General features: G+C 37.8%; 1 protein-coding gene across 19 annotated transcripts in view; it reads right to left on the bottom strand.

Annotated features, from left to right (window-relative positions):
• Window positions 1-26,376, bottom strand: part of pleca (plectin a) — a 163,333-nt gene that overhangs the window by 58,887 nt on the left and 78,070 nt on the right. For 7 of the 19 annotated variants that reach the window (XM_061896949.1, XM_061896951.1, XM_061896955.1 and 4 more), the window contains 2 exons: window positions 8,351-8,412; window positions 5,669-5,683 (listed from right to left, as the gene is read on the bottom strand). In XM_061896949.1, the coding sequence (XP_061752933.1) occupies window positions 5,669-5,683; window positions 8,351-8,412 (77 nt within the window). Of the gene's footprint in view, window positions 1-5,668; window positions 5,684-8,350; window positions 8,413-12,199; window positions 12,355-21,838; window positions 22,027-26,376 lie in introns of those variants that run through there. The other 12 variants (XM_061896950.1, XM_061896952.1, XM_061896956.1 and 9 more) reach the window with 6 other exon arrangements.

Below are 26,376 nucleotides of genomic sequence, written 5' to 3'. Positions count from 1 at the left end.
AGTACTACTACTACTTCTAGTAATACTACACTCACGTGTCTCTGGGCCTACAACACATAGTACACATCTTAGTACTACTACTACTAGTAATACTACACTCACGTGTCTCTGGGCCTACAACACATGGTACACATCTTAGTACTACTACTACTTCTAGTAATACTGCACTCACGTGTCTCTGGGCCTACAACACATAGTACACATCTTAGTACTACTACTACTTCTAGTAATACTACACTCACGTGTCTCTGGGCCTACAACACATAGTACACATCTTAGTACTACTACTACTTCTAGTAATACTACACTCACGTGTCTCTTGGCCTACAACACATAGTACACATCTTAGTACTACTACTACTTCTAGTAATACTACACTCACGTGTCTCTGGGCCTACAACACATAGTACACATCTTAGTACTACTACTACTTCTAGTAATACTACACTCACGTGTCTCTTGGCCTACAACACATAGTACACATCTTAGTACTACTACTACTTCTAGTAATACTACACTCACGTGTCTCTGGGCCTACAACACATAGTACACATCTTAGTACTACTACTACTTCTAGTAATACTACACTCACGTGTCTCTGGGCCTACAACACATAGTACACATCTTAGTACTACTACTACTTCTAGTAATACTACACTCACGTGTCTCTGGGCCTACAACACATAGTACACATCTTAGTACTACTACTACTTCTAGTAATACTACACTCACGTGTCTCTGGGCCTACAACACATAGTACACATCTTAGTACTACTACTACTTCTAGTAATACTACACTCACGTGTCTCTGGGCCTACAACACATAGTACACATCTTAGTACTACTACTACTAGTAATACTACACTCACGTGTCTCTGGGCCTACAACACATGGTACACATCTTAGTACTACTACTACTTCTAGTAATACTACACTCACGTGTCTCTGGGCCTACAACACATAGTACACATCTTAGTACTACTACTACTTCTAGTAATACTACACTCACGTGTCTCTGGGCCTACAACACATAGTACACATCTTAGTACTACTACTACTTCTAGTAATACTACACTCACGTGTCTCTTGGCCTACAACACATAGTACACATCTTAGTACTACTACTACTTCTAGTAATACTACACTCACGTGTCTCTGGGCCTACAACACATAGTACACATCTTAGTACTACTACTACTTCTAGTAATACTACACTCACGTGTCTCTTGGCCTACAACACATAGTACACATCTTAGTACTACTACTACTTCTAGTAATACTACACTCACGTGTCTCTGGGCCTACAACACATAGTACACATCTTAGTACTACTACTACTTCTAGTAATACTACACTCACGTGTCTCTGGGCCTACAACACATAGTACACATCTTAGTACTACTACTACTTCTAGTAATACTACACTCACGTGTCTCTGGGCCTACAACACATAGTACACATCTTAGTACTACTACTACTTCTAGTAATACTACACTCACGTGTCTCTGGGCCTACAACACATAGTACACATCTTAGTACTACTACTACTTCTAGTAATACTACACTCACGTGTCTCTGGGCCTACAACACATAGTACACATCTTAGTACTACTACTACTTCTAGTAATACTACACTCACGTGTCTCTGGGCCTACAACACATGGTACACATCTTAGTACTACTACTACTTCTAGTAATACTACACTCACGTGTCTCTGGGCCTACAACACATAGTACACATCTTAGTACTACTACTACTTCTAGTAATACTACACTCACGTGTCTCTGGGCCTACAACACATAGTACACATCTTAGTACTACTACTACTTCTAGTAATACTACACTCACGTGTCTCTGGGCCTACAACACATAGTACACATCTTAGTACTACTACTACTTCTAGTAATACTACACTCACGTGTCTCTGGGCCTACAACACATAGTACACATCTTAGTACTACTACTACTTCTAGTAATACTACACTCACGTGTCTCTGGGCCTACAACACATAGTACACATCTACTACTACTACAACACATCTTAGTACTATACTAGTAATACTACACATCTTAGTACTATATTAGTAATACTACACATCTTAGTACTATACTAGTAATACTACACATCTTAGTACTATATTAGTAATACTACACATCTTAGTACTATACTAGTAATACTACACATCTTAGTACTATATTAGTAATACTACACATCTTAGTACTATACTAGTAATACTACACATCTTAGTACTATACTAGTAATACTACACACCTTAGTACTATATTTGTAATACTACACATCTTAGTACTATACTAGTAATACTACACATCTTAGTACTATATTAGTAATACTACACATCTTAGTACTATACTAGTAATACTACACATCTTAGTACTATATTAGTAATACTACACATCTTAGTACTATACTAGTAATACTACACATCTTAGTACTATACTAGTAATACTACACATCTTAGTACTATACTAGTAATACTACACACCTTAGTACTATATTTGTAATACTACACATCTTAGCACTATACTAGTAATACTACACATCTTAGTACTATACTAGTAATACTACACATCTTAGTACTATATTAGTAATACTACACATCTTAGTACTATACTAGTAATACTACACACCTTAGTACTGTACTAGTAATACTACACATCTTAGTACTATACTAGTAATACTACACATCTTAGTATATATTAGTAATACTACACATTTTAGTACTATACTAGTAATACTACACATCTTAGTACTATACTGGTAATACTACACATCTTAGTACTATATTAGTAATACTACACATCTTAGTACTATACTAGTAATACTACACATCTTAGTACTATATTAGTAATACTACACATCTTAGTACTATACTAGTAATACTACACATCTTAGTACTATACTAGTAATACTACACATATTAGTACTATACTAGTAATACTACACATCTTAGTACTATACTAGTAATACTACACATCTTAGTACTATATTAGTAATACTACACATTTTAGTACTATACTAGTAATACTACACATCTTAGTACTATACTGGTAATACTACACATATTAGTACTATACCGGTAATACTACACATCTTAGTACTATACTAGTAATACTACACAGCTTAGTACTATACTAGTAATACTACACATCTTAGTACTATACTAGTAATACTACACATCTTAGTACTATATTAGTAATACTACACAGCTTAGTACTATACTAGTAATACTACACATCTTAGTACTATACTAGTAATACTACACATCTTAGTACTATATTAGTAATACTACACATCTTAGTACTATACTAGTAATACTACACATCTTAGTACTATACTAGTAATGCTACACACCTTAGTACTATATTTGTAATACTACACATCTTAGCACTATACTAGTAATACTACACATCTTAGTACTATATTAGTAATACTACATATCTTAGTACTATACCAGTAATACTACACATCTTAGTACTATACTAGTAATACTACACATCTTAGTACTATACTAGTAATACTACACATCTTAGTACTATACTAGTAATACTACACACCTTAGTACTATATTAGTAATACTACACATTTTAGTACTATACTAGTAATACTACACATCTTAGTACTATACTGGTAATACTACACATCTTAGTACTATATTAGTAATACTACACATCTTAGTACTATACTAGTAATACTACACATCTTAGTACTATACTGGTAATACTACACATCTTAGTACTATATTAGTAATACTACACAACTTGGTACTATACTGGTAATACTACACATCTTAGTACTATACTAGTAATACTACACATCTTAGTACTATACTAGTAATACTACACAGCTTAGTACTATACTAGTAATACTACACATCTTAGTACTATACTAGTAATACTACACAGCTTAGTACTATACTAGTAATACTACACATCTTAGTACTATACTAGTAATACTACACATCTTAGTACTATACTAGTAATACTACACATCTTAGTACTATACTAGTAATACTACACATCTTAGTACTATATTAGTAATACTACACATTTTAGTACTATATTAGTAATACTACACATCTTAGTACTATATTAGTAATACTACACATCTTAGTACTATACTAGTAATACTACACATCTTAGTACTATATTAGTAATACTACACATCTTAGTACTATACTGGTAATACTACACATCTTAGTACTATACTAGTAATACTACACATCTCAGTACTATACTAGTAATACTACACATCTTAGTACTATACTAGTAATACTACACATCTTAGTACTATACTAGTAATACTACACATCTTAGTACTATATTAGTAATACTACACATTTTAGTACTATACTAGTAATACTACACATCTTAGTACTATACTGGTAATACTACACATCTTAGTACTATATTAGTAATACTACACATCTTAGTACTATACTAGTAATACTACACATCTTAGTACTATACTAGTAATACTACACATCTTAGTACTATATTAGTAATACTACACATCTTGGTACTATACTAGTAATACTACACATCTTAGTACTATACTAGTAATACTACACATCTTAGTACTATACTAGTAATACTACACAGCTTAGTACTATACTGGTAATACTACACATCTTAGTACTATACTAGTAATACTACACATCTTAGTACTATACTAGTAATACTACACATCTTAGTACTATACTAGTAATACTACACATCTTAGTACTATCCTCCTAGTATTACTAATACACATCTCAAAGAGTCTTCTAGAGATCGCCGACGTGTCTCTGGGCCTACAACACATAGTACACATCGTAGGACTAGTACTACTACTACACTACTAATAGTAAATTACACATCCTCTGAAAAATGTTGTGTTTATGTCGACATGTTAACGTCATCATTGTTATTATTAATACTAATAATATTCGTAATAATGTTATTATACTGTAATTGCGGTCAAGTTACACAACATTTACACACACACTGACTTCCTGTTCAGTGCAAAGTCAGTTTCACAATAAAAGCATGCCAGTTTCTCATTTTACAGCAACCCACAAAATGCATGGAATTGATTTGAAGTATTATTAGGATGTATATTTAGGAAGTATTACTGTGCGTGATTAAGTTTTAATTTGAACAAACACGCAAACTTTTAGAGTGAAAGAAAGTGTGACGTGTCACATGAAAACACAACAATAGTACACACACAAAAACACAACAATACTTTTGTTAGCAAATATTTGACATTATGTCGACAACCACTGATGTCCACTTGACATTAATAGTTGTATCACACTTTAGTAGCTGTGGCTTCTTTTGCAGTACATGATGTAGTACATGATATAGTACACAATATAGTACATGATGTAGTACACAATATAGTACATGATGCATCCCATGATGTAGTACATAATGCAAAAGTACATGTTCATGGTACTTCATAATACTACACATTGTACTTCATAATACTACACATTGTACTTCATGTCTCCTATCAGGTGTGAGCAGCCAGTGCAGGTGTACCTAATAGAGTGGCCAGTGAGTACTGCCCCCTGCTGCTGTGGGGTGGCGGCACACACCACATGCACGTGCAGTGTTGGTGGTGTTAGTGGTGTGGTCGGGAGAAAAAGGAGGGGGAGAACCTACCTCCACCTTCCAGTGCTGCAGGGTGGAGGATGGATGGAAGACAGGAAGTGGTGAGAAAAGATAGGAAAATAAAAGTATGCAGACGCTGTGTGATGGACATCAAGTATGTTTGTTGTGTTGTGTCGTGTTGTGTTATCCTGACAAATCCTGCAAGTGCCCCCAAACAACTGCATCAGACTAATAATGTACATCCATGCAACTATACACAAGTTAGCAGCAAGTTAGCCTCTTTATTAGGAAGTTGCCAAGGTTAGCAGGAAGTTAGCCAAATTACCAAAAAGCGTCCCAGGTTACCATGACGATTCCAAAGTTAGCTGGAAGTTAGCCTGGTAAGTTTTCTAACTTCCTGCTAACATTTTTGAACTTCCTGGTAAACTGGTAGCTTTGGGGTTGTTTGTATTTTGGGACACTGGCAGCATTTTTACAGCTTTTTCAAAGAGTGAAAGACTGCATTGTTGTCTGGTGATCATCTTCTTCCCTTTTGCTTCTTTTAAAGTGGAACATCTGAGAGTGAGTGATCTCTCACCAAGTTCTTAGTCATTCAAACAAAATGTCCAAAAATAAAAATGAATAAGTAGAAAAAAAAAAAAACCTAAAAAAAAAATGCAAACAAGTAAACAAAAACACTTAAAAAAATAAAGAATGAGAAAAAGTCAAGAAAAAAGTAATAAATACACAAATTTGTAAATAAATTGAAAAAGTAAAAATATATATATATACAAATAAATTATAACATTAAGAACATATTTTTCAAAGAGTAAAATGAAATAAATAAATGAGTCAATGTTAAAAATACAAAATTATCTGTAGGTCAACAATAAGAAAAAAAATAGGTCAATAAATAGACAAACTACAGAGTAAATAAGACAAATATGTCTTTTCAAAATGAATACATCAATTATTTTGGAAAACTACAAAAAAGTAAAAACAAAAAACAAATAGGTCATTAAATCAAAAAAGAAATACAATAAACAAGTTAACAAATACATATAAATCCAAAAATATAAATTGAAAACCCCCCAAAAAAAAAAAATATATATATACAAATAAATGATGAAATTAAGAAAATATTATTCAAAAAGTTTAAAAAAAATAACTAAATGAGTCAAAATTAAAAATACAAAATGAAAGTAACAAATTTACAAGTCACAAATAACTCAAAATGAGTAGATTAAATAAAATACTAAAATATATTTTTAAAAAAAAGTGAAAATATATATAAATTAGTCAATAATTATAAAAAAAAATGTTAAAAAGGTAAAATAATTACAAGTTAGTCAATAAACTATAAAAAGGTAGAAAAATACAAATAAGTAAATAGAAAAACTATTTGAAAAAAAGGCAAATGAATAGGTTCAACTTTCTTTTTAAAAATACAAATAAGTCAATAAATATAAAAAAGTCAAAATAAGTAAATAAAATAAAATACTAAAATCTTTTAAAAAAGTAAAAACATATATAAATTAGTCAATAATTATAAGAACATGTTTTAAAAAGGTAAAATAATTACAAGCTAGTCAATAAATAAACTATAAAAAGTAAAAAAATATATAAATAAGTAAATAGAAAAACTATTTAAAAAAACAAAAGTAAAATGAATAGGTTAAACTTTTTTTTAAAATACAAATAAGTCAATAAATATAAAAAAGTCAAAATAAGTCAATAGAATAAAATACTAAAGTCTTTTTAAAAAAGTAAAAACATATTTAAATTAGTCAATAATTACAAATAAATGATAAAATTAAGAAAATATTATTCAAAAAGTTAAAAAAAACAACTAAATGAGTCAAAATTAAAAATACAAAATGAAAGTAAAAAAAATTATAAGTCACAAATAACTCAAAATAAGTACATTAAATAAAATATTAAAATATTTAAAAAAAAAAAAGTAAAAATACATATAAATTAGTCAATAATTATAAAAAAATGTTTTAATAAGGTAAAATAATTACAAGCTAGTTAATAAACTATAAAAAGTAAAAAATAAAATGAAAATAAGTAAATAGAAAAACTATTTTAAAAAATAAAAGTAAAATGAATAGGTTCAACTTTTTAAAAAAAAAATACAAATAAGTCAATAAATATAAAAAAGTCAAAATAAGTACATAAAATAAAATACTAAAATCTTTTAAAAAAAGTAAAAACATATATAAATTAGTCAATAATTATAAGAAAATGTTTTAAAAAGGTAAGATAATTACAAGTTAGTCAATAAATAAACTATAAAAAGTAAAAAAACAAATAAGTAAATAGAAAAACTATAAAAATAAAAGAAGTAAAATTAATAGGTTCAACTTTTTTTTTTAAACACAAATAAGTCAATGAATAATCCGACAACATTTTTTTTTATAAAAAGTAAAAAAATAAAATAATGAATGCAATGATGTTTTCTTGTGTTTTGCTGTTGATGGACGAAAAGATGATGACCTTTTATGTTCTAATGATCATCTGCTGCCTGCTGCTCTTCTTGTGACTGTCACAAGACCCCAGCACTCGGCAACAGTCAAATCATTCATCTTCAAAAACCAAGCAAGTTGCTTTTTAACCTTTAAAGACTACAAAAAAATTTAAAAAAGGAAATGCAGGGCTCTCTTTAAGGAGGCGTGTTTGAGGCCATCTGCAGAGTTGTTGCCCTTTTTTTTTGTGTTTGTGACGTGAAACATTTTGTGTTGGCGCTCGTACCTTCACCAGGTGCTTGTTGACCCACTTGGTGAAGGTCTTCTTCTGGACTCGGTCCCGCTCGTCTGTGGACAAAAGAGGCAGGGCGTCAGTTTGGGACGACGACGACAACAACAACAACAGAAGAAGAAGACAGTTTGGTGGTGCGTTCAAGAGCGCGCGCAGTGTCCGAGCCCTCGTGGTTGACGTGGAGAAGGGGTGTCCAAACTTTTTCCATGGAAAAATTAAAGCATGCGGGGGTCATTTTGATATTTTTTATTTTCAAACCATAGCAAAATATATGTATTTTTAAAATGTATTTTACTTTTAGGGGTCCCAGGGACCATTAAGGGTCACAGTTATTAAAATGTTAAAAATAAGTCACATTTTTCCATCCATCCATCCATTTTCTACCGCTTATTCCCTTTCGGGGTCGCGGGGGGCGCTGGCGCCTATCTCAGCTACAATCGGGCGGAAGGTGGGGTACACCCTGGACAAGTCGCCACCTCATCGCAGAGCCAACACAGATAGACAAACAACATTCACACTCACATTCACACACTATTTTTTATTTAACACCTACAGTAAATATATATATCAACATTGGAGAAAAAAAAAAAAAAAAGGTTTTATGGCTTTTCCATCAAAAACATCTTTGTTTTTTTTCATAGTAAAACTGAAATATGCAGTATTTGGTAATTAGAGCCCTAAAAGATCTATAATGCAGGACACCATTGATTTTAATTCTTTATTATTTTTTGAGTAATCACAGTGAAAAGATAAATAAAATACCACTAAATATATTTGGGATCCAAAAGGTGCCCCACTCAAAAAGTGATACATTTTTATTAGTTTTTATTTTTATTTTTTACTTTTAACACTTAGTGGGGCAAAAAAAGTATTTAGTCAGCCATCGATTGTGCAAGTTCTCCCACTTAAAATGATGACAGAGGTCTGTAATTTTCATCATAGGTACACTTCAACTGTGAGAGACAGAATGTGGAAAAAAAATCTAGTAATTCACATTGTAGGAATCTTAAATAATTTATTTGTAAATGATGGTGGAAAATAAGTATTTGATCAACCATTCAAAGCTCTCACTGATGGAAGGAGGTTTTGGCTCAAAATCTCACGATACATGGCCCCATTCATTCTTTCCTTAACACGGATCAATCGTCCTGTCCCCTTAGCAGAAAAACAGCCCCAAAGCATGATGTTTCCACCCCCATGCTTCACAGTAGGTTTGGTGTTCTTGGGATGCAACTCAGTATTCTTCTTCCTTATACCAAAAAGTTCTATTTTGGTTTCATCTGACCACATGACATTCTCCCAATCCTCTGCTGTATCATCCATGTATCCATTTTGGTATAAACTCAACTCGCCGTGTTTGGAGGAAGAAGAATACTGAGTTGCATCCCAAGAACACCATACCTACTGTGAAGCATGGGGGTGGAAACATCATGGTTTGGGGCTGTTTTTCTGCTAAGGGGACAGGACGATTGATCCGTGTCGATTGTAGCTGAGATAGAAAATGGATGGATGGATGAATGGGGCCATGTATTGTGAGATTTTGAGCCAAAACCTCCTTCCATCAGTGAGAGCTTTGAAGATGAAACGTGGCTGGGTCTTCCAGCATGACAATGTTTTCATAACATGGTCACTACTGCCTACTTTGTCTTGTTATGGTCTTATTTTACTGTTATATTTTTATTCCCATTGTTGCTTTCTAGTTTTTATTCTTATTGTAATATTTCTCTATTTTGTTTCCATTTAAACCCCCATTATTTACTTTTTATACTTTTATTTAAATAGATCTCAACTCTGTACACTGCTGCTTGAATTTTAATTTTCCTGAAGGAATCAATAAAGTACTATCTATCTATCTAATGATCCCAAACACACCGCCCGGGCAATGAAGGAGTGGCTCTGTAAACTCCATAGAAAACCTGTGGAGGGAGTTGAAAGTAAATGTTGCTCGGCGGCAGCCCCAAAACATCAGACACTTTGGCATCTTCGGGCCAGTGGTGCAACTTGAATCCCTCCCTGATAGTGTTGTTACACCCTCCGACAACACACCGACGAGGCATGATGTCTCCAAGGTTCCAAAAAATAGTCGAAAAAACGGAAAATAACAGAGCTGAGACCCGGTGTTTGTAATGTGTTGAAAATGAAAATGGCGGCGGTGTTACCTCGGAGACGTCACGTTCTGACGTCATCGCAAAAAGACCGATAAACAGAAAGGCGTTTAATTTGCCAAAATTCACCCATTTAGAGTTCAGAAATCGGTTTGGTGACCGCAGGATTAGGTCTCTGCTTTTTGCAGATGATGTGGTCCTGATGGCTTCATCTGACCGGGATCTTCAGCTCTCACTGGATCGGTTCGCATCCGAGTGTGAAGCGACCGGGATGAGAATCAGCACCTCCAAGTCCGAGTCCATGGTTCTCGCCCGGAAAAGGGTGGAGTGCCATCTCCGGGTTGGGGGAGGAGACCCTGCCCCAAGTGGAGGGGTTCAAGTACCTCGGAGTCTTGTTCACGAGTGAGGGAAGAGTGGATCGTGAGATCGACAGGCGGATCGGTGCGGCGTCTTCAGTAATGCGGACGTTGTACCGATCCGTTGTGGTGAAGAAGGAGCTGAGCCGGAAGGCAAAGCTCTCAATTTACCGGTCGATCTACGTTCCCATCCTCACCTATGGTCATGAGCTTTGGGTCATGACCGAAAGGATAAGATCACGGGTACAAGCGGCCCAAATGAGTTTCCAGGTCTCTCCCTTAGAGATAGGGTGAGAAGCTCTGCCATCCGGGAGGAACTCAAAGTAAAGCCGCTGCTCCTCCACATCAAGAGGAGCCAGATGAGGTGGATGCCACCCGAACGCCTCCCAAGGGAGGTGTTTAGGGCACGTCCAACCGGTAGGAGGCCACGGGGAAGACCCAGGACACGTTGGGAAGACTATGTCTCCCGGCTGGCCTGGGAACGCCTCGGGATCCCCCGGGAAGAGCTAGACGAAGTGGCTGGGGAGAGGGAAGTCTGGGTTTCCCTGCTTAGGCTGCTGCCCCCGCGACCCGACCTCGGATAAGCGGAAGAAGATGGATGGATGGCTGGATGGATGGGTTTTTATATGGCAACTCCCACAATATATGCAATATTTACCACATAAATCATGTTCAGTGAAATTTTTGAACTAACTTTGAAAATAATTCATTATAACATGGATTTTTTTTTTTTTGTCATTTTTTGTTTGGAACAATGACAAAAAAAAAAATAAAGAAAAATAATTGATTGATTGTAACTTGTAATTAGTAGATTGCACAGTACAGTACATATTCCGTGCAATTGACCACTAAATGGTAACACCCCGATAAGTTTTTCAACTTGGTCCACGTTAATCAATTCACGGTAAAGAGGGTTTTTACATAGTAAAATGAAGACAAAAGAAGAAAAAAAGGCAGCTTTGTGTCAACATTGCAACTTTTTCTCACCTCATTCCAATATTTCGAATGTCCATTTTTTATTTTTGCAATAGCCTTTCCAGAATGTGCAGCACATGGCCGCACTCCGGACACACCTGACGTAGAGGAACGTGTCAGCAGCGAGGCAGCATCCTGCGCGTGCAGGACTCTACCTGCACACATTCCTCAACGCCGCCGCCGATGGAAAAGTGCGGCACGAGCGCTGCCTAAATGAGACGACTCAGCGACACAAAAGAGGCTCGCATTCAACCATTGCTCGTAAAGTCGGGAAGAGAGACACGTCTCTCACTAAAACCACAATTTGAGGGTCGCCGAACGCCTCACCACAGACCACACAAAATGCTGCTGACGGACACACAAAGGGGGCGTGGCCTGTTCAGAGCCCCCCCACCACAAGTCTGTACCTTTCCGGGAGTCGGTGGGTTTGAGCATGGCGCGGTACGGCGAGGGCGAGGGCTCCTCCAGGAAGACGCCGTCGCTGCTCAGACTGCTCGAGGAGCACTGCCGCTCCGTCGCCATGCCGACGCCAAATCGAGGGAAGGCAAGTGAAAGAGGTGCGTGGAAGGAGTGGGAGTGGAGTGTGTTGGCTCTCTCTCCCCCGACACACACGTTTCTTCCCTCTTGCACACATCAGGAAGGTCTGTGGCTCCACACCACGGAGGAGGGACACGCCCCCTGGAGGTGCGGCCACACCCTGAAAAAGCCACACCGAGTCCTCCAAGACCACCCGGGACTGAACAAGGCCCCCAGACTGCGGCGGAACCCCCCAGAACAGGTCTTGATCCTTTCAAGCCAACACTGGAAATATTCCCAAGAACAGGGGTCGGCAACCCAAAATGTTGAAAGCGCCATATTGGACCAAAAATACAAAAACAAATCCGTCTGGAGTCAAATACAGATAGTGTGTCATGAGATACAAATTTAATTATGAGGACTTAAAGGAAACTAAATGAGCTCAAATGAGGCATAATGACGCAATATGTACATACAGCTAGCATAACTAGCATGTTAGCATCGATTAGCTTGCAGTCATGCAGGGACCAAATATGTCTGATTAGCACTCCACACAAGTCAATAACATCAACAAAACTCCCCCTTTTGTGCATTCATGCACAGCGTTAAAAGTTTGGTGGACAAAATGATAAATAAATGATAAATGGGTTGTACTTGTATAGCGCTTTTCTACCTTCAAGGTACTCAAAGCGCTTTGACACTACTTCCACATTTACCCATTCACACACACATTCACACACTGATGGAGGGAGCTGCCATGCAAGGCGCCAACCAGCACCCATCAGGAGCAAGGGTGAAGTGTCTTGCTCAGGACACAACGGACGTGACGAGGTTGGTTCTAGGTGGGATTTGAACCAGTGACCCTCGGGTTGCGCACGGCCACTCTCTTGTCTCAGACAAATGAGACAAGAAAAGAAGTGGCACAAAACACGTCTTAGAGAGTCGGAGAAAGTTGTACATGTAAAGCAGGGGTGTCCAAACTTTATCCACTGAGGGCCGCACACTGAAAAATCAAAGCAAGCGGGGGCCAATTTGATATTTTTTATTTAAAAAAAGAACAATACATGTATAAAAAATATACATTTTGGCCTCCACTCAGGTTTGATCCCAGGGACTCCAAAGGGTTTTGGTCCAAAAAATATAAAAAATTAGTCATTATTCAGTATTGTTATTTTTATTATTATTCAAGTTTTATATCTCTAGATCAACATTAGGTCTATCTGTCAATATAATGATTTTAAAGATTTAAGTTATGTATGCTCTTTTAGTCACAAAATTTTTTTTTTTTTATGGAAAAATCACAAAATATGCAAAATTTTCACCCAATATATTTTTAAGTGGAATATTTGAGATTATATAATAATTGGAGCCTTAAAAAAGGTAACAACAAATAACACCATTGATTTTAATTCATTATCATTTTTGACACTTAAAAACAAATCACACTAAAATAATTGGGGATCCAAAAGGGTCCTACTCATTAAAGTGTTAGAAAATAAATTGTGAGGTGAAGTGAATTCTATTTATATATCGCGTTTCTCTAGTGACTCAAAGCGCTTTACATAGTGAAACCCAATATCTAAGTTACATTTAAAACCAGTGTGGGTGGCACTGGGAACAGGTGGGTAAAGTGTCTTGCCCAAGGACACAACGGCAGTGACTAGGATGGCGGAAGCGGGAATCGAACCTGCAACCCTCAAGTTGCTGGCACGGCCACTCTACCAACCGAGCGATACCGCCCCAAATTATACATTTTTTTTAACTGTTTACTTTTAACACAATAATCTCGAGATCAAGTTCAGATCTATCCGTCAATTATACGTTTTATTGTTGTTTATGTTTTTTGTTTGTTCTTCTTAAAAAAAAAACAGCTCAGTTTTCTATATGGCAAACACAAAATATGCAACATTTTCCCCCCAAAAAATATCACAAAGTGGAAAATTTAACGTGACGTAATTGGAGCCTTGAATATGTCAATAATCCATAATTGATTTTGATTCATTATTATTTTTTAAAGACAAAAACAACCTGCATGGCAGCTTTGTGTGATTAGAGTCAACATTGCAACATTTTCTTGTTACATTTCACCCGTTTTCTCCTTTATATCACTTTTTACGTTTAAAATTTTTTTCTATAGTATTTTTAAAATGTGCCGTGGGGCCGTTAAAAAATGGCCCCCAGGCCGCACTTCTCCATACAAACAGCGTGCCGGCCTAATCACATGATATATGCGGCTTTTAAACACACACGAGTGAATGAAACGCATACTTGGTCAACAACCATACAGGTCACACTGATGGTGGCCGTATAAACAACTTTTAACACTGTTACAAATATGCGCCACACTGTGGACCCACACCACACAAGAATGACAAACACATTTTTGAAGAACATCCGCAATGTAACACAACATTAACAAAATACCCAGAACCCCTTGCAGCATTAACTCTTCCGGGACGCTACAATATACACCCCCGCTACCACCACTATTAAAGGGGAACATTATCACCAGACCTATGTAAGCGTCAATATATACCTTGATGGTGCCGAAAAAAGACCATCTATTTTTTTAACCCGATTTCCGAACTCTAAATGGGTGAATTTTGGCGAATTAAACGCCTTTCTGCGTATCTCGCTGGAGGCGATGACGTCCCACCATTTTCATTTTCAACACATTACAAACACCGGGTCTCAGCTCTGTTATTTTCCGTTTTTTGGACTATTTTTTGGAACCTTGGAGACATCATGCCTCGTCGGTGTGTTGTCGGAGGGTGTAACAACACTAACAGGGAGGGATTCAAGTTGCACCACTGGCCCAAAGATGCCAAAGTGTCTGCCTCCAGACCCCATTGAATGTGCCAGAGTGTCTCCACATTTTACCGGCGATGCTAAGACAGACATGGCACAGAGATGTATGGATAACCTGCAGATGCATTTGCAACGATAAAGTCAACGAAATCACAAAGGTGAGTTTTGTTGATGTTGACTTATGTGCTAATCGGACATATTTGGTCGCGGCGTGACTGCCAGCTAATCGATGCTAACATGCTACGCTAATCGACGCTAACATGCTATTTACCGGCGGTGCTAAAGCAGACATGGCACAGAGATGTATGGATAACCTGCAGATGCATTTGCAACGATAAAGTCAACGAAATCCCAAAGGTGAGTTTTGTTGATGTTGACTGCCAGCTAATCGATGCTAACATGCTACGCTAATCGACGCTAACATGCTATTTACCGGCGGTGCTAAAGCAGACATGGCACAGAGATGTATGGATAACCTGCAGATGCATTTGCAACTATATCACGTTTCCTTCCACCCACTTTTAATGCGAAACAAACACTTACCAATCGACGGATTTAAGTTGCTCCAGTGTCACAAGATGCGAAAGTCCTGATCGTTTGGTCCGCACATTTTACCGGCGATGCTAACGCAGCTATTCGGCCATGCTATGGCTATGAATAGCGTCAATAGCTTCAGTTTCTTCTTCAATACTTTCATACTCCAACCATCTGTTTCAATACATGCGTAATCTGTTGAATCGCTTAAGTCGCTGAAATCCGAGTTTGAATCCGAGCTAATGTCGCTATATCTTGCTGTGCTATTCCCATTGTTTGTTTACATTGGCAGCACTGTGTGACGTCACAGGGAAATGAACAGTGTCTTCGAGAGAGCGAAAATAAGGCACTTTAAAGCTTTATTTAGGGATATTCCGAGAACGGTAAAATTTTGAAAAAAACTTCAAAAAATACAACAAGCCACCGGGAACTGATTTTTATTGTTTTTAACAAATTAAAACAAAAAATATGTTTTTTCCCCCTCATCATTTCCATTTTTCATATATTTTTGAAAAAGCTCCAGAGAGCCACTAGAGCGGCGCTAAAGAGCCACATGCGTTCCCGACCTCTGCCCAAGAAGATCCAAACACTTTTAAAGGACACATACGTACAATCAACGTTGCATCAATGTCGTGTATTAGTTTCACCTTGTAAATCCAAACAAACCTTTGCACGATATCCTTTTTTTTTTTTTTCCGTTTGACCAGCACATTTTCTCGGTAGATGACAAAGATTGTTAAGAGAGATCTGGTTTTCACTCTCATAATCCAGGTGTGTTAGTCCGACCTTTAAAAGAAACGTACACGATCAGATGAAGGTGTTGTAGAAGCGAACTATCTGAGAAATCGGACTAATTTAGTTGGTCTGCGTTAGCGCTCATAATAACAATATCGCTAACAAGGTACCATCCAAAAATACCAAATTCAATTCTACAAGGTAATGTTTTTATCGCAGTTTGTTAAAAATACCGAACTGATGCCTAAGAAGATCCACGAAAAAAACATTTTTAGTGCGGGTTTTGATGAAGACACAAGTCCGGGAGGGGTCACTTTAGTACAAAGAAGACTGAAATGATTCCCAAGATCTACAGAAAGACTGGGCCGGGAAAGAATCCATTCGGTTTTTACCACGGTTCTTGACAAAGATGTGGATGTGTTGTGGTCATCTCAGTTTGTTTGGTTCGGTGAATACAAAAATACGTCAACAATTCCCGATAAATGCGTCACACGATGAAGGTCCAGATCCAGGATTCTCTCGGACACGGTCATGATTATTAGTATAAACACAATAATAATTAAAGCTGCAAGCAGCGTTGGTCGGGTTCGCCTTTGGCTCCCGCCGCTACTCAAGCCCTGGTCTAAGTCAGACCTACTTAGAGGTCTTTGTTTCATGTGTCTAAGACATTCCTAACAGAAGTTACAAGCAGTTTTTTTGTCTGTGGTTTTTCCTAGGGGGCGCTATAGCGCACTTCTGATTTTGGGGATTTGTTTTTTATTAGATGGCAATTTTCGCCAGTCCTGATGTGTGTGTAAAATTTGGTGAGTTTTGAATCATGTTATGGGGGTCAAATTACAGATTGGCGTTTCTGGATGTTGTTGATAAATGGCTTTCGCTTTGCATAGTAGAGCTATAACTTGCACTTTGAAGCATTTTAAGGGGGTCAAATTACAGCTCAAAGAGGCAAAAATGACATTTTTTAGGAAAATTTGCACAGGGGTTTTTTGAAGGTGCGTAAAATCCAAACCGGAGCAGTAATCAAAACTCTTTCGATCACTTTTAATCAAAAGGGTTCAAACTCTCTCCTGTGCGAGTTTGAAGCCGAAACGACAAACGCGCTCAGAGGAGATAAAGTTTGAAAAAAGGTGACGGGTGTTTACAAAACTTTTATTTTGAAGGGGTAATTTTTAACTTCCTGTTGATTTTTGCTGAAGGATGTCATTTATTAAAACGTAGGTCTAAGTGAGACCTATATAGAGGTTTTCGTTTCAGGTCTCTCCGAGATTCCTAATGAAAGTTACAAGCAGTTTTGTGTGTGTTTTCTTCCTAGGAGCAGTTTTTTCTGTGTTTTATTAAAAAATTGCGCTAGAGCGCATTTTTGAGTTTTGGGGTTTGGGTGTTTCATTAAATCTCAATTTTTGCCACCCCTGATGTGTGTGCCAAGTTTGGTGAGTTTTGAAGCATTTTAAGGGGGGTCAAATTACAGCTCAAAGAGGCAAAAATTGAAATTTTCGCGAAAATTTTGCTTTGAATGACTTTTTGCAAAATTTCTGTTGATTTTTGCTGTATAAAGTGAAATCATGAAATCTAGGTCCAAGTTAGCCCTACATAGAGGTTTTTGTTTCAAGTCTCTACGACATTGCTAACGGAAGTTACAAGCAGTCTGTTTTTTTTTTCTAGGGGGCGCTAGAGCGCATTTTTGATTTTTGGGGTTTGTTTTTTTATTAGATGGCAATTTTCGCCAGTTCTGATGAGTGTGTGAAATCTGGTGAGTATTGAAGCATGTTCAGGGGGTTAAATTACAGTTCAAAGAGGTGGCGGAATAATAATAATAAAACGGACCAGTTTCAATAGGGTCCTTGTGAAAATTTTCCTAAAAAATGTCATTTTTGCCTCTTTGAGCTGTAATTTGACCCCCTTAAAATGCTTCAAAGTGCAAAGTTATAGCTCTACTATGCAAAGCGAAAGCCATTTATCAACAACATCCAGAAACGCCAATCTGTAATTTGACCCCCTTAACATGCTTCAAAACTCACCAAATTTTACACACACATCAGGACTGGCGAAAATTGCCATCTAATAAAAAACAAGGACCCTAATTAAAGGTGTAAGCAGCGGTGGACGGGACCAACTTTTGCTGGTGTTTCCTGCCTTTACCCATTCAACATATCTTTACCTGCACATTACCTACCTTCCCTGCATCCTGGGGTCACACTGTTGCTTCTTTCTTTCACCCATACAATTTTGAGTTTTGGGGTTTGGTTTTTTTGATTAGATCACCATTTTCGCCAGTCCTGATGTGTGTGTCCACTTTGGCGAGTTTTAAAGCATTTTAAGGGGGTCAAATTACAGCTCTAAGAGGCAAAAATTACATTTATTTAGGAAACTTTTGTTTAGAAGGGGTCTCTGCCAACTTCCTGTTGATTTTTGCTGAAGGGTGTCAGTGTATGAAATCTAGGTCTAAGTCAGACCTACATAGAGGTTTTTGTTTCATGTCTCTACAACATTCCTAGCGGAAGTTACAAGCAGTTTTGTCTGTGTTTTTTCCTAAAGGGTGCTACATCGCAATTTTGAGTTTTGGTTTTTTGATTAAATCTGAATTTTCGCCAGTCCTGATGTGTGTGTTAAATTTGGTGAGTTTCAAAGCATGTTAAGGGGGTTAAATTATAGCTCAAAGAGGCGGTGGTATAATAATAATAAAACCTTAGAAATACAAAAGGTTAATCCGTCTCAAAGGGACATTCGGTCCCTAAAAACACTTTGTGGACCAATCAACCAACTGAAATGTGTTTATATAATCCCTTAACCACGTCCCCTTACTTAAACCCACATCCGGGCAAGGAAAAACTCAAAAAGAGGAGGGCCCACAGATGTAAGAACCCCTTACCAGGTGACTGGCCGCGTTATTGAATTGTTCAATCAATAGATAATGTGGGAGTTCTACTTCCGGTCTAAAGACCACAACATTTTAGCATGAATCCAGATAGTAAATGTCACGGGAATAAACGTGATCATTTGTCAAGTGTCACAGAATGGCGTTCTTTCTGTGGAAGTGGACCAACAATAAACAGAAGCCAGACCGGTAGTCCAGTATCTCTTTCATTCCCGAGCCAAAATCAAACGGCGGCCATCGAGACCGTTTCACTGCCAAAACAACACGGTCTGGTACATTCCACAACGACACACCGTCACTCATCAAAGTCCCAACAAGCAGATTCTTGGGATGCTTCCACGGGGGGGGAGGCCTGTCGGGACAGGAGAGGCAGGGAGCGGCTCCACCTTGCCCCCCCCCCCCCGAGACCCTCCTGGTGGAAACCCCCAAGTCCTGCAGTCAGTACTGAATCATCACTGCACCTGACGGTCCAGGGACGTCCAGTATTAGCCTCTTTTAGTCCGTTCTTCAACGATACACCAGCCTCCAGCTAGGGGGCAGCACTGCTCCGATAATCAGGCAGGAAATATGAGCAAGTACACGTAAATGTCTAATAAGGTGTGTGTGTGTGGGGGGGGGGGGGCGTGAGAAAACAATGCACATGTTTTCAGCTAGGTGGCAGCAACTCAGAGTTATTTCTACGGATAAATACATACATTTTTATCAAGTTCTCAGTCATATTTCAAATTAGGGGGGGCGTGAGAAAACAAGATACATGTTTTCAGCTATGTGGCAGCAACTCAAAGAGTGCTTTGTACGGATAAATACCTAAATTCAATCAAATTCTCAGTCGCATTTCAGTTTGTGGGGGCGTGAGGAAACAATACACATGTTTTCAGCTAGGTGGCAGCAGCTTAGAGTGGTTTGTACGGAAAAATGTGCAAGTTCTATCACGTTCTCAGTCATATTTCAATTTAGGGGGGGCGTGAGAAAACATTATACATGTTTTCAGCTAGGTGGCAGCAACTTAGAGTGGTTTCTACGGATAAATACGTAAATTTTTGTCAAGTTCTCGTCATATTTCAAATTAGGGGGGGGGCGTGAGGAAACAATATTCATGTTTTCAGCTAGGTGGCAGCAACATAGAGTGGTTTCTACGGATAAATACGTACATTTTTATCAAGTTCTCAGTCATATTTCAAATTAGGGGAGGGCGTGAGAAAACAATATACATGTTTTCAGCTAGGTGGCAGCAAGTCAGAGTGGTTTCTACGGATAAATACGTCAATTCTTATCAAATTCTCAGTCATATTTCAATTTAGGGGGGGCGTGAGAAAACAATATACATGTTTTCCGCTAGGTGGCAGCAACTCAGAGTGATTTGTATGGATAAATACCTAAATTCTATCAGGTTGTCAGTCTGATTTCAATTTGAGGGGGGTGTGAGAAATCAATACACAGGTTTTCAAATAGGTAGCAGCAACTGATACAGTGGTTTGTGTAGATAAATACCTAAATTCTATCAGGTTCTCAGTCGCATTTCAATTTAGGGGGGGAGGGGGCGTGAGAAAATGATAAACATTTCCAGCTAGGTGGCATGTGGGCGCTGGTGCCAGCAACTTAGAGTGGTTTGCATGGATAAAAAAAAAATCGACTAATATTATCAAGTTATCATTCCTATTTCAACATGGGAGGGGGGGCGTGAGAAAACAATGCACACGTCTTCAGCCAGGTGACATGCAGGTGCAGGGGCCAGCAACTGGGAGTGTTGTGTGCAGGATAATAAATATGATCAGGTTCTGAAATTTGTTTACATTAAGGGGGGGGGGGGCGTGAGAAGCCAATACAAATATGTAGCTTGGTGGCATTTAGGTGCTGGTGTCAGTTTTTGTATAGTTAAATACATCTCACTGGAATGGGGGGGGGGGGGGGGGGGCTTGAAAAAAAAGAAGTCCCCAAGGGGAGGGCAGGACAAGAATGTTAACCAGCGCCAGACAGGTAGTATTTCACGCCCCCCCCCGCCCCACCCCAATGCATTGTGGGACATGCAGAGCCAACCTGGCAGTGAAGCAGTCTTTCTGTGGAATGTCGTCCTTGGAGATAAGAACACAAAGTCAAGAAGTAAACATCACCGGCGCCTTTTGACTTCTCTTTAAAATTATGCCAAAATATGTAAAAACCAGCTGACTAAATTCGAGCAAGTTGTGATCAATATTCACGAAGAAAGCGGCAAGGAGACAAAACTACGCAAAAAGCACCAGAAAGGCTTGAATAGGCTGAGGTTTGTCTCCCTCTAGCGGCGCGAGGCTGCAATGACACCACTTCCTCTTTTTTTTTAAAGTATTATTTACCCTGATTAAACTCAGGGGAAGGGGGCGGGGCCCTGCCCGCCTTGAAGCGTCGTCGCCTGTTGCCATGACAACACGGCAGCGTGGCGCGCGAACAAACAGCGGGCGCACGTGTGTTCAGAGGCTCCACGAAGCGTGTGGGGCGACGTCATAAAAAAACAAAAAAAAAACACGGCCCGGACCGTCAAAGCCGGGTGGGCGGGGCCGCGTCCAAGAGATAAGCCGTGGCTCCTCCCCCACCAGCAACGTACCTGCGCAGCACATGCGGCTGTAGAGGTGCGAGCCCACTTCCACGCAGCTCATCTCGTGGATGTAGTTGGTCCGCCGGTACGCGCGTCCGCGGGGGAAGAGGACGGGTGGAAGCATCGCGTCGTCCGCCTGAGCCATGATGATGATGATGATGATGATGGCGGGAGCGGGACTATACGCGGCCCACGCTGAGAGTTGACTCGCTCTGCGAGCTCCGTGGAGGAGGCGGGGAAGACGAAGGGGGGGGGTCTGGTTGCACTCAAGCCACGCCCACTTAAGTTCGTGCGTTAAAAAAAAAGTTCCATTTACGCACAGACGCGCGCGCACGCGCTTCTGAGTTTTTTTTTTTTTTTTTACAGTGACATCTGTACTGCCCCCCTCCCCCCCCGCCCCCCTTACATAACCCACGCACATGCGCGCACGCGCACTGAGGAGTGGAATCCTCATGTCCACCATGTTGGCAACAGCTGCACATCATATATATATATATATATATATATATATATATATATATATATATATATATATATATACATATAGATACAAGACTGAGGCGGCCATTGTTGTTTGTCCTGAAAGAACCAACTGTTGCTGTCCCACACAAACACTCTCAAGGTCTTCCTCTGGAGCTTTTTCAAAAATGTACGGAAATGGAAAAAGATGAGGGGGAAAAAAAATATATAAAAAAATATATTTGTTGTTTTAATATGGTTTCTGTAGGAGGACAAACATGACCCAAACCTCCCTAATTGTTTTTAAGCACACTGTTTGTATTAAACATGCTTCACTGCTTCCAGTAATTGGCGAGCGCCGTTTTGTCCTACTCATTTTGGCCGTCCTTGAACTCACCGTAGTTTGTTTACATGTATAACTTTCTCCGACTTTCTAAGATACCGTATTTCCTTGAATTTAAAACCTCTTCTCACTCCGGCGCTTACCAAAGGCATGCGGTAAAAGTAAGCATGCGCTGATTGTTTTAAAACCTCTTCTCACTCCGGCACTTACCAAAGGTACGCAGTAAAAATTTGAGTGTGATGTAAGCTTGGACCTTAAATCCTACTGAATAGCTCTTAATCTTCTTCCCTTTATGCGATTTCAAATTATTGAAATTAGCTTCCTCCATTTTGAAAATGACGAGACGACAGGGGAAGTGTCACTCGTGACGTCACGAGTTTGACCCGGCGGTAATTCAAGGCAGGCGCATACTATAAGCCCTGCGGCAATTCAAGGAAATACGGTATGTTTTATGCCACTTCTTTTCTTGTCTCAGTTTGTCCACCAAACTTTTAACGCTGTGCATGAATGCACAAAGGTGAGTTTTGTTGATGTTATTGACTTGTGTGGAGTGCTAATCAGACATATTTGGTCACTGCATGACTGCAAGCTAATTGATGCTAACATGCTATTTAGGCTAGCTGTATGTACCCCCACTCCAGGGCCCAGGCTAAGACCGATTTTTTAAATTTTATTTTAATCTTCTATTCTTTTCTCCCACCCCCCACCCTTGTTTACCTGTATGTCATCTTTTTTGTAAGGGGCGCTGGAAGCCGGCAGACCCGTCAGCGATCCTGTTCTGTCTCCCTGTAATGTTTGTCTGATCTTGAATGGGATTGTGCTGAAAATTGTAATTTTCCTGAAGAAACTCTCCTGACGGAATAAATAAAGTACTATCTAATCTAATCTAATCTAATGTACATATTGCATCATTATGCCTCATTTGTAGCTATATTTGAGCTCATTTGGTCTCCTTTAAATCCTCATAATTCAATCTCACGACACACTATCTGGGGCATAAATTTGCAGACCCGTCAGTGATCCTGTTCTGTCTCACTGTAATGTTTGTCTGATCTTGAATGGGATTAATTATTAAACAAATGTAATTACTGAATTAATGAAATTATTAAACAATCTATTATTAAATACATGTAATTACTAAATAATCTATTAAATAAATATAATTATTAAAACATCTATTGAATACACTTAATTATTGAAAAACATGTTAACATGAAGTAACCTATTATTAAATTATCTATTATTAAAGGAATGTCATTATTAAATAAATGTAACTATTAAATAATATATTATCAAATAAATGTAAATATTAGATAATATATTATTAAAAATGTTTTTATTGAATAATTGTAATCATGAAATAATCTATTATTAAATAAATGTAATTATTAAATAATCTATTATTAAATAAATGTAAATATTGAATAAATTTAATTATTAAATAATCAATTTTTAAACAAATGTAATTATTAAATAATCTATTATTAAATAAATGTAATTATTGAATAAATTTAATTATTAAATAATATATTATTAAATAAATTAAATTATTAAATACATTTTATTAATAAATAATCTATTATCAAATAAATGTAAGTATAAAAATAAATGTCATTACTAGATAATCTTTTAAATAAATGTAACTAATAAATAATCTATTAAATAAATGTAGTTATTAAATAATCTATTAAATAAATATGATTATTTGATAAATGTAATTATTAAATACGTGTCATTAGTAAATAACCTATTGTTGAATAAATGTAATTATTACATACATTTAATCAATAATAATATATGATTAAATAAATGTAACTATCAAATAATCTATTAAATAAATATTATTAAATAATCTATTATTAATACATAGAATTATTAAATTTATGATTAAATACATGTAATTATCAAATAATCTATTATTTAAAAAAGTAATTATTAAACAATGTATTATTAAATAAATGTAAATATTAAATAATATATTCATGAATACATTTATTTATCAAATAATCCCTTTTTAAAAATGGAAATCACTTAAGTAAAAAAAAAACTACAAAAAAAATAAAAATGCAATAATATTAGAAAAATAACTTCTAACAACAAAATAATAACTTTAAAAAATTCAAAAAGGCTAAGAAGCCCTGATCTACAGTTGGAAGTGACCAGGACAGTCCCGTGATAATATGTTGATGATTGCTGTGTTGGATCCGCTTTGGACTGGACTCTCGCGACTGTGTTGGATCCATTATGGATTGAACTTTCACAGTATCATGTTAGACCCGCTCGACATCCATTGCTTTCCTCCTCTCCAAGGTTCTCATAGTCATCATTGTCACCGACGTCCCACTGGGTCATTATTGTCACCGATGTCCCACTGGGTGTGAGTTTTCCTTGCCCTTATGTGGGCCTACCGAGCATGTCGTAGTGGTTTGTGCAGCCCTTTGAGACACTAGTGATTTAGGGCTATATAAGTAAACATTGATTGATTGATTGATTGCTTGATTGTCCCGTGTAGACAACAGAGACATTGTCACAAAAGCAGACGTGGGACAGAAAGAGAGTCCAGCGAGGCGATGCACCACTCCTACTACACAAACCCAGCGAGGCGATGCACCACTCCTACTACAAAAACCTGCGCCATCATTGTTTACTGGCATTCTTGCACGCTGCAATAAAAGTGTGCTGCTGTGTAATTAGAGAAAGGAAGGCGTGAGTCGCAGCAGCAGCAGCGCAGCACTCGGGCGTGGCTCCGCGAAAAATGGTCTTTTGTTGTATTTTTCTACGTGCACTTGCCCAATGTAATAGATGTATGGATCACTTCAATGGTTTTGAGCTTCTTTTTTTTTTTTTTTTTTTTTTTTTAAACGCCTTCTTTCGCCTTTCCGCTACGTGCGGTGGAAGTTGGACGCCAGGCTCTCCAGTTTGGACATTAGACCAACATGGCCTCCGCGCCTGAGGGGTGTGGTCATGTGACGGTGTCATGTGCACAACGCCGCCGGCTGAAACACGATGCGGACGACAATGCAAATAGACTGGCTGGTGACACGCCACACGCTTGGAAGTTGTTTGGCAGCATAGATCAGAAGGATGCTGCTTAGGAACCACACCTTTTTACAGCAAACACACACACCTTTTTACAGCAAACACACACCTTTTTACAGCAAATACACAACTTTTTACAGCAAATAAAAACCCAGTTTCCATATGAGTTGGGAAATAGTGTTAGAAGTAAATATAAACAGAATACAATTATTTGCAAATCCTTTTCAAGCCATATTCAGTTGAATATGCTACAAAGACAACATATTTGATGTTCAAACTCATAAACTTGTTTTTTTTTGCAAATATTCATTAGAATTTAATGCCAGCAACACGTGAAAAAGAAGTTGGGAAAGGTGGCAATACATGCTGATAAAGTTGAGGAATGCTCATCAAACACTTATTGGGAACATCCCACAGGTGTGCAGGCTAATTGGGAACAGGTGGGTGCCATGATTGGGTATAAAAGCAGCTTCCATGAAATGCTCAGTCATTCACAAACAAGGACGGGGCGACGGTCACCACTTTGTCAACAAAAGCCTGAGTAAATTGTTTAAGAACAACATTTTTCAAGCAGCTACTGCAAGGAATTTAAGGATTTCACCATCTACGCTCCGTAATATCGTCAAAAGGTTCAGAGAATCTGGACAAATCACTGCACGTAAGTGGCAATGCTGAAAACCAACATTGAATGCCCGTGACATTGGAT

The sequence above is a fragment of the Nerophis ophidion genome, linkage group LG04, assembly GCF_033978795.1.
Source record: "Nerophis ophidion isolate RoL-2023_Sa linkage group LG04, RoL_Noph_v1.0, whole genome shotgun sequence".
In the NCBI taxonomy this organism is placed as follows: Eukaryota; Metazoa; Chordata; class Actinopteri; order Syngnathiformes; family Syngnathidae; genus Nerophis; species Nerophis ophidion.
The sequence above is the reverse complement of the archived record's forward strand: the minus strand, read 5'-3'. Positions and strand labels throughout refer to the sequence as shown.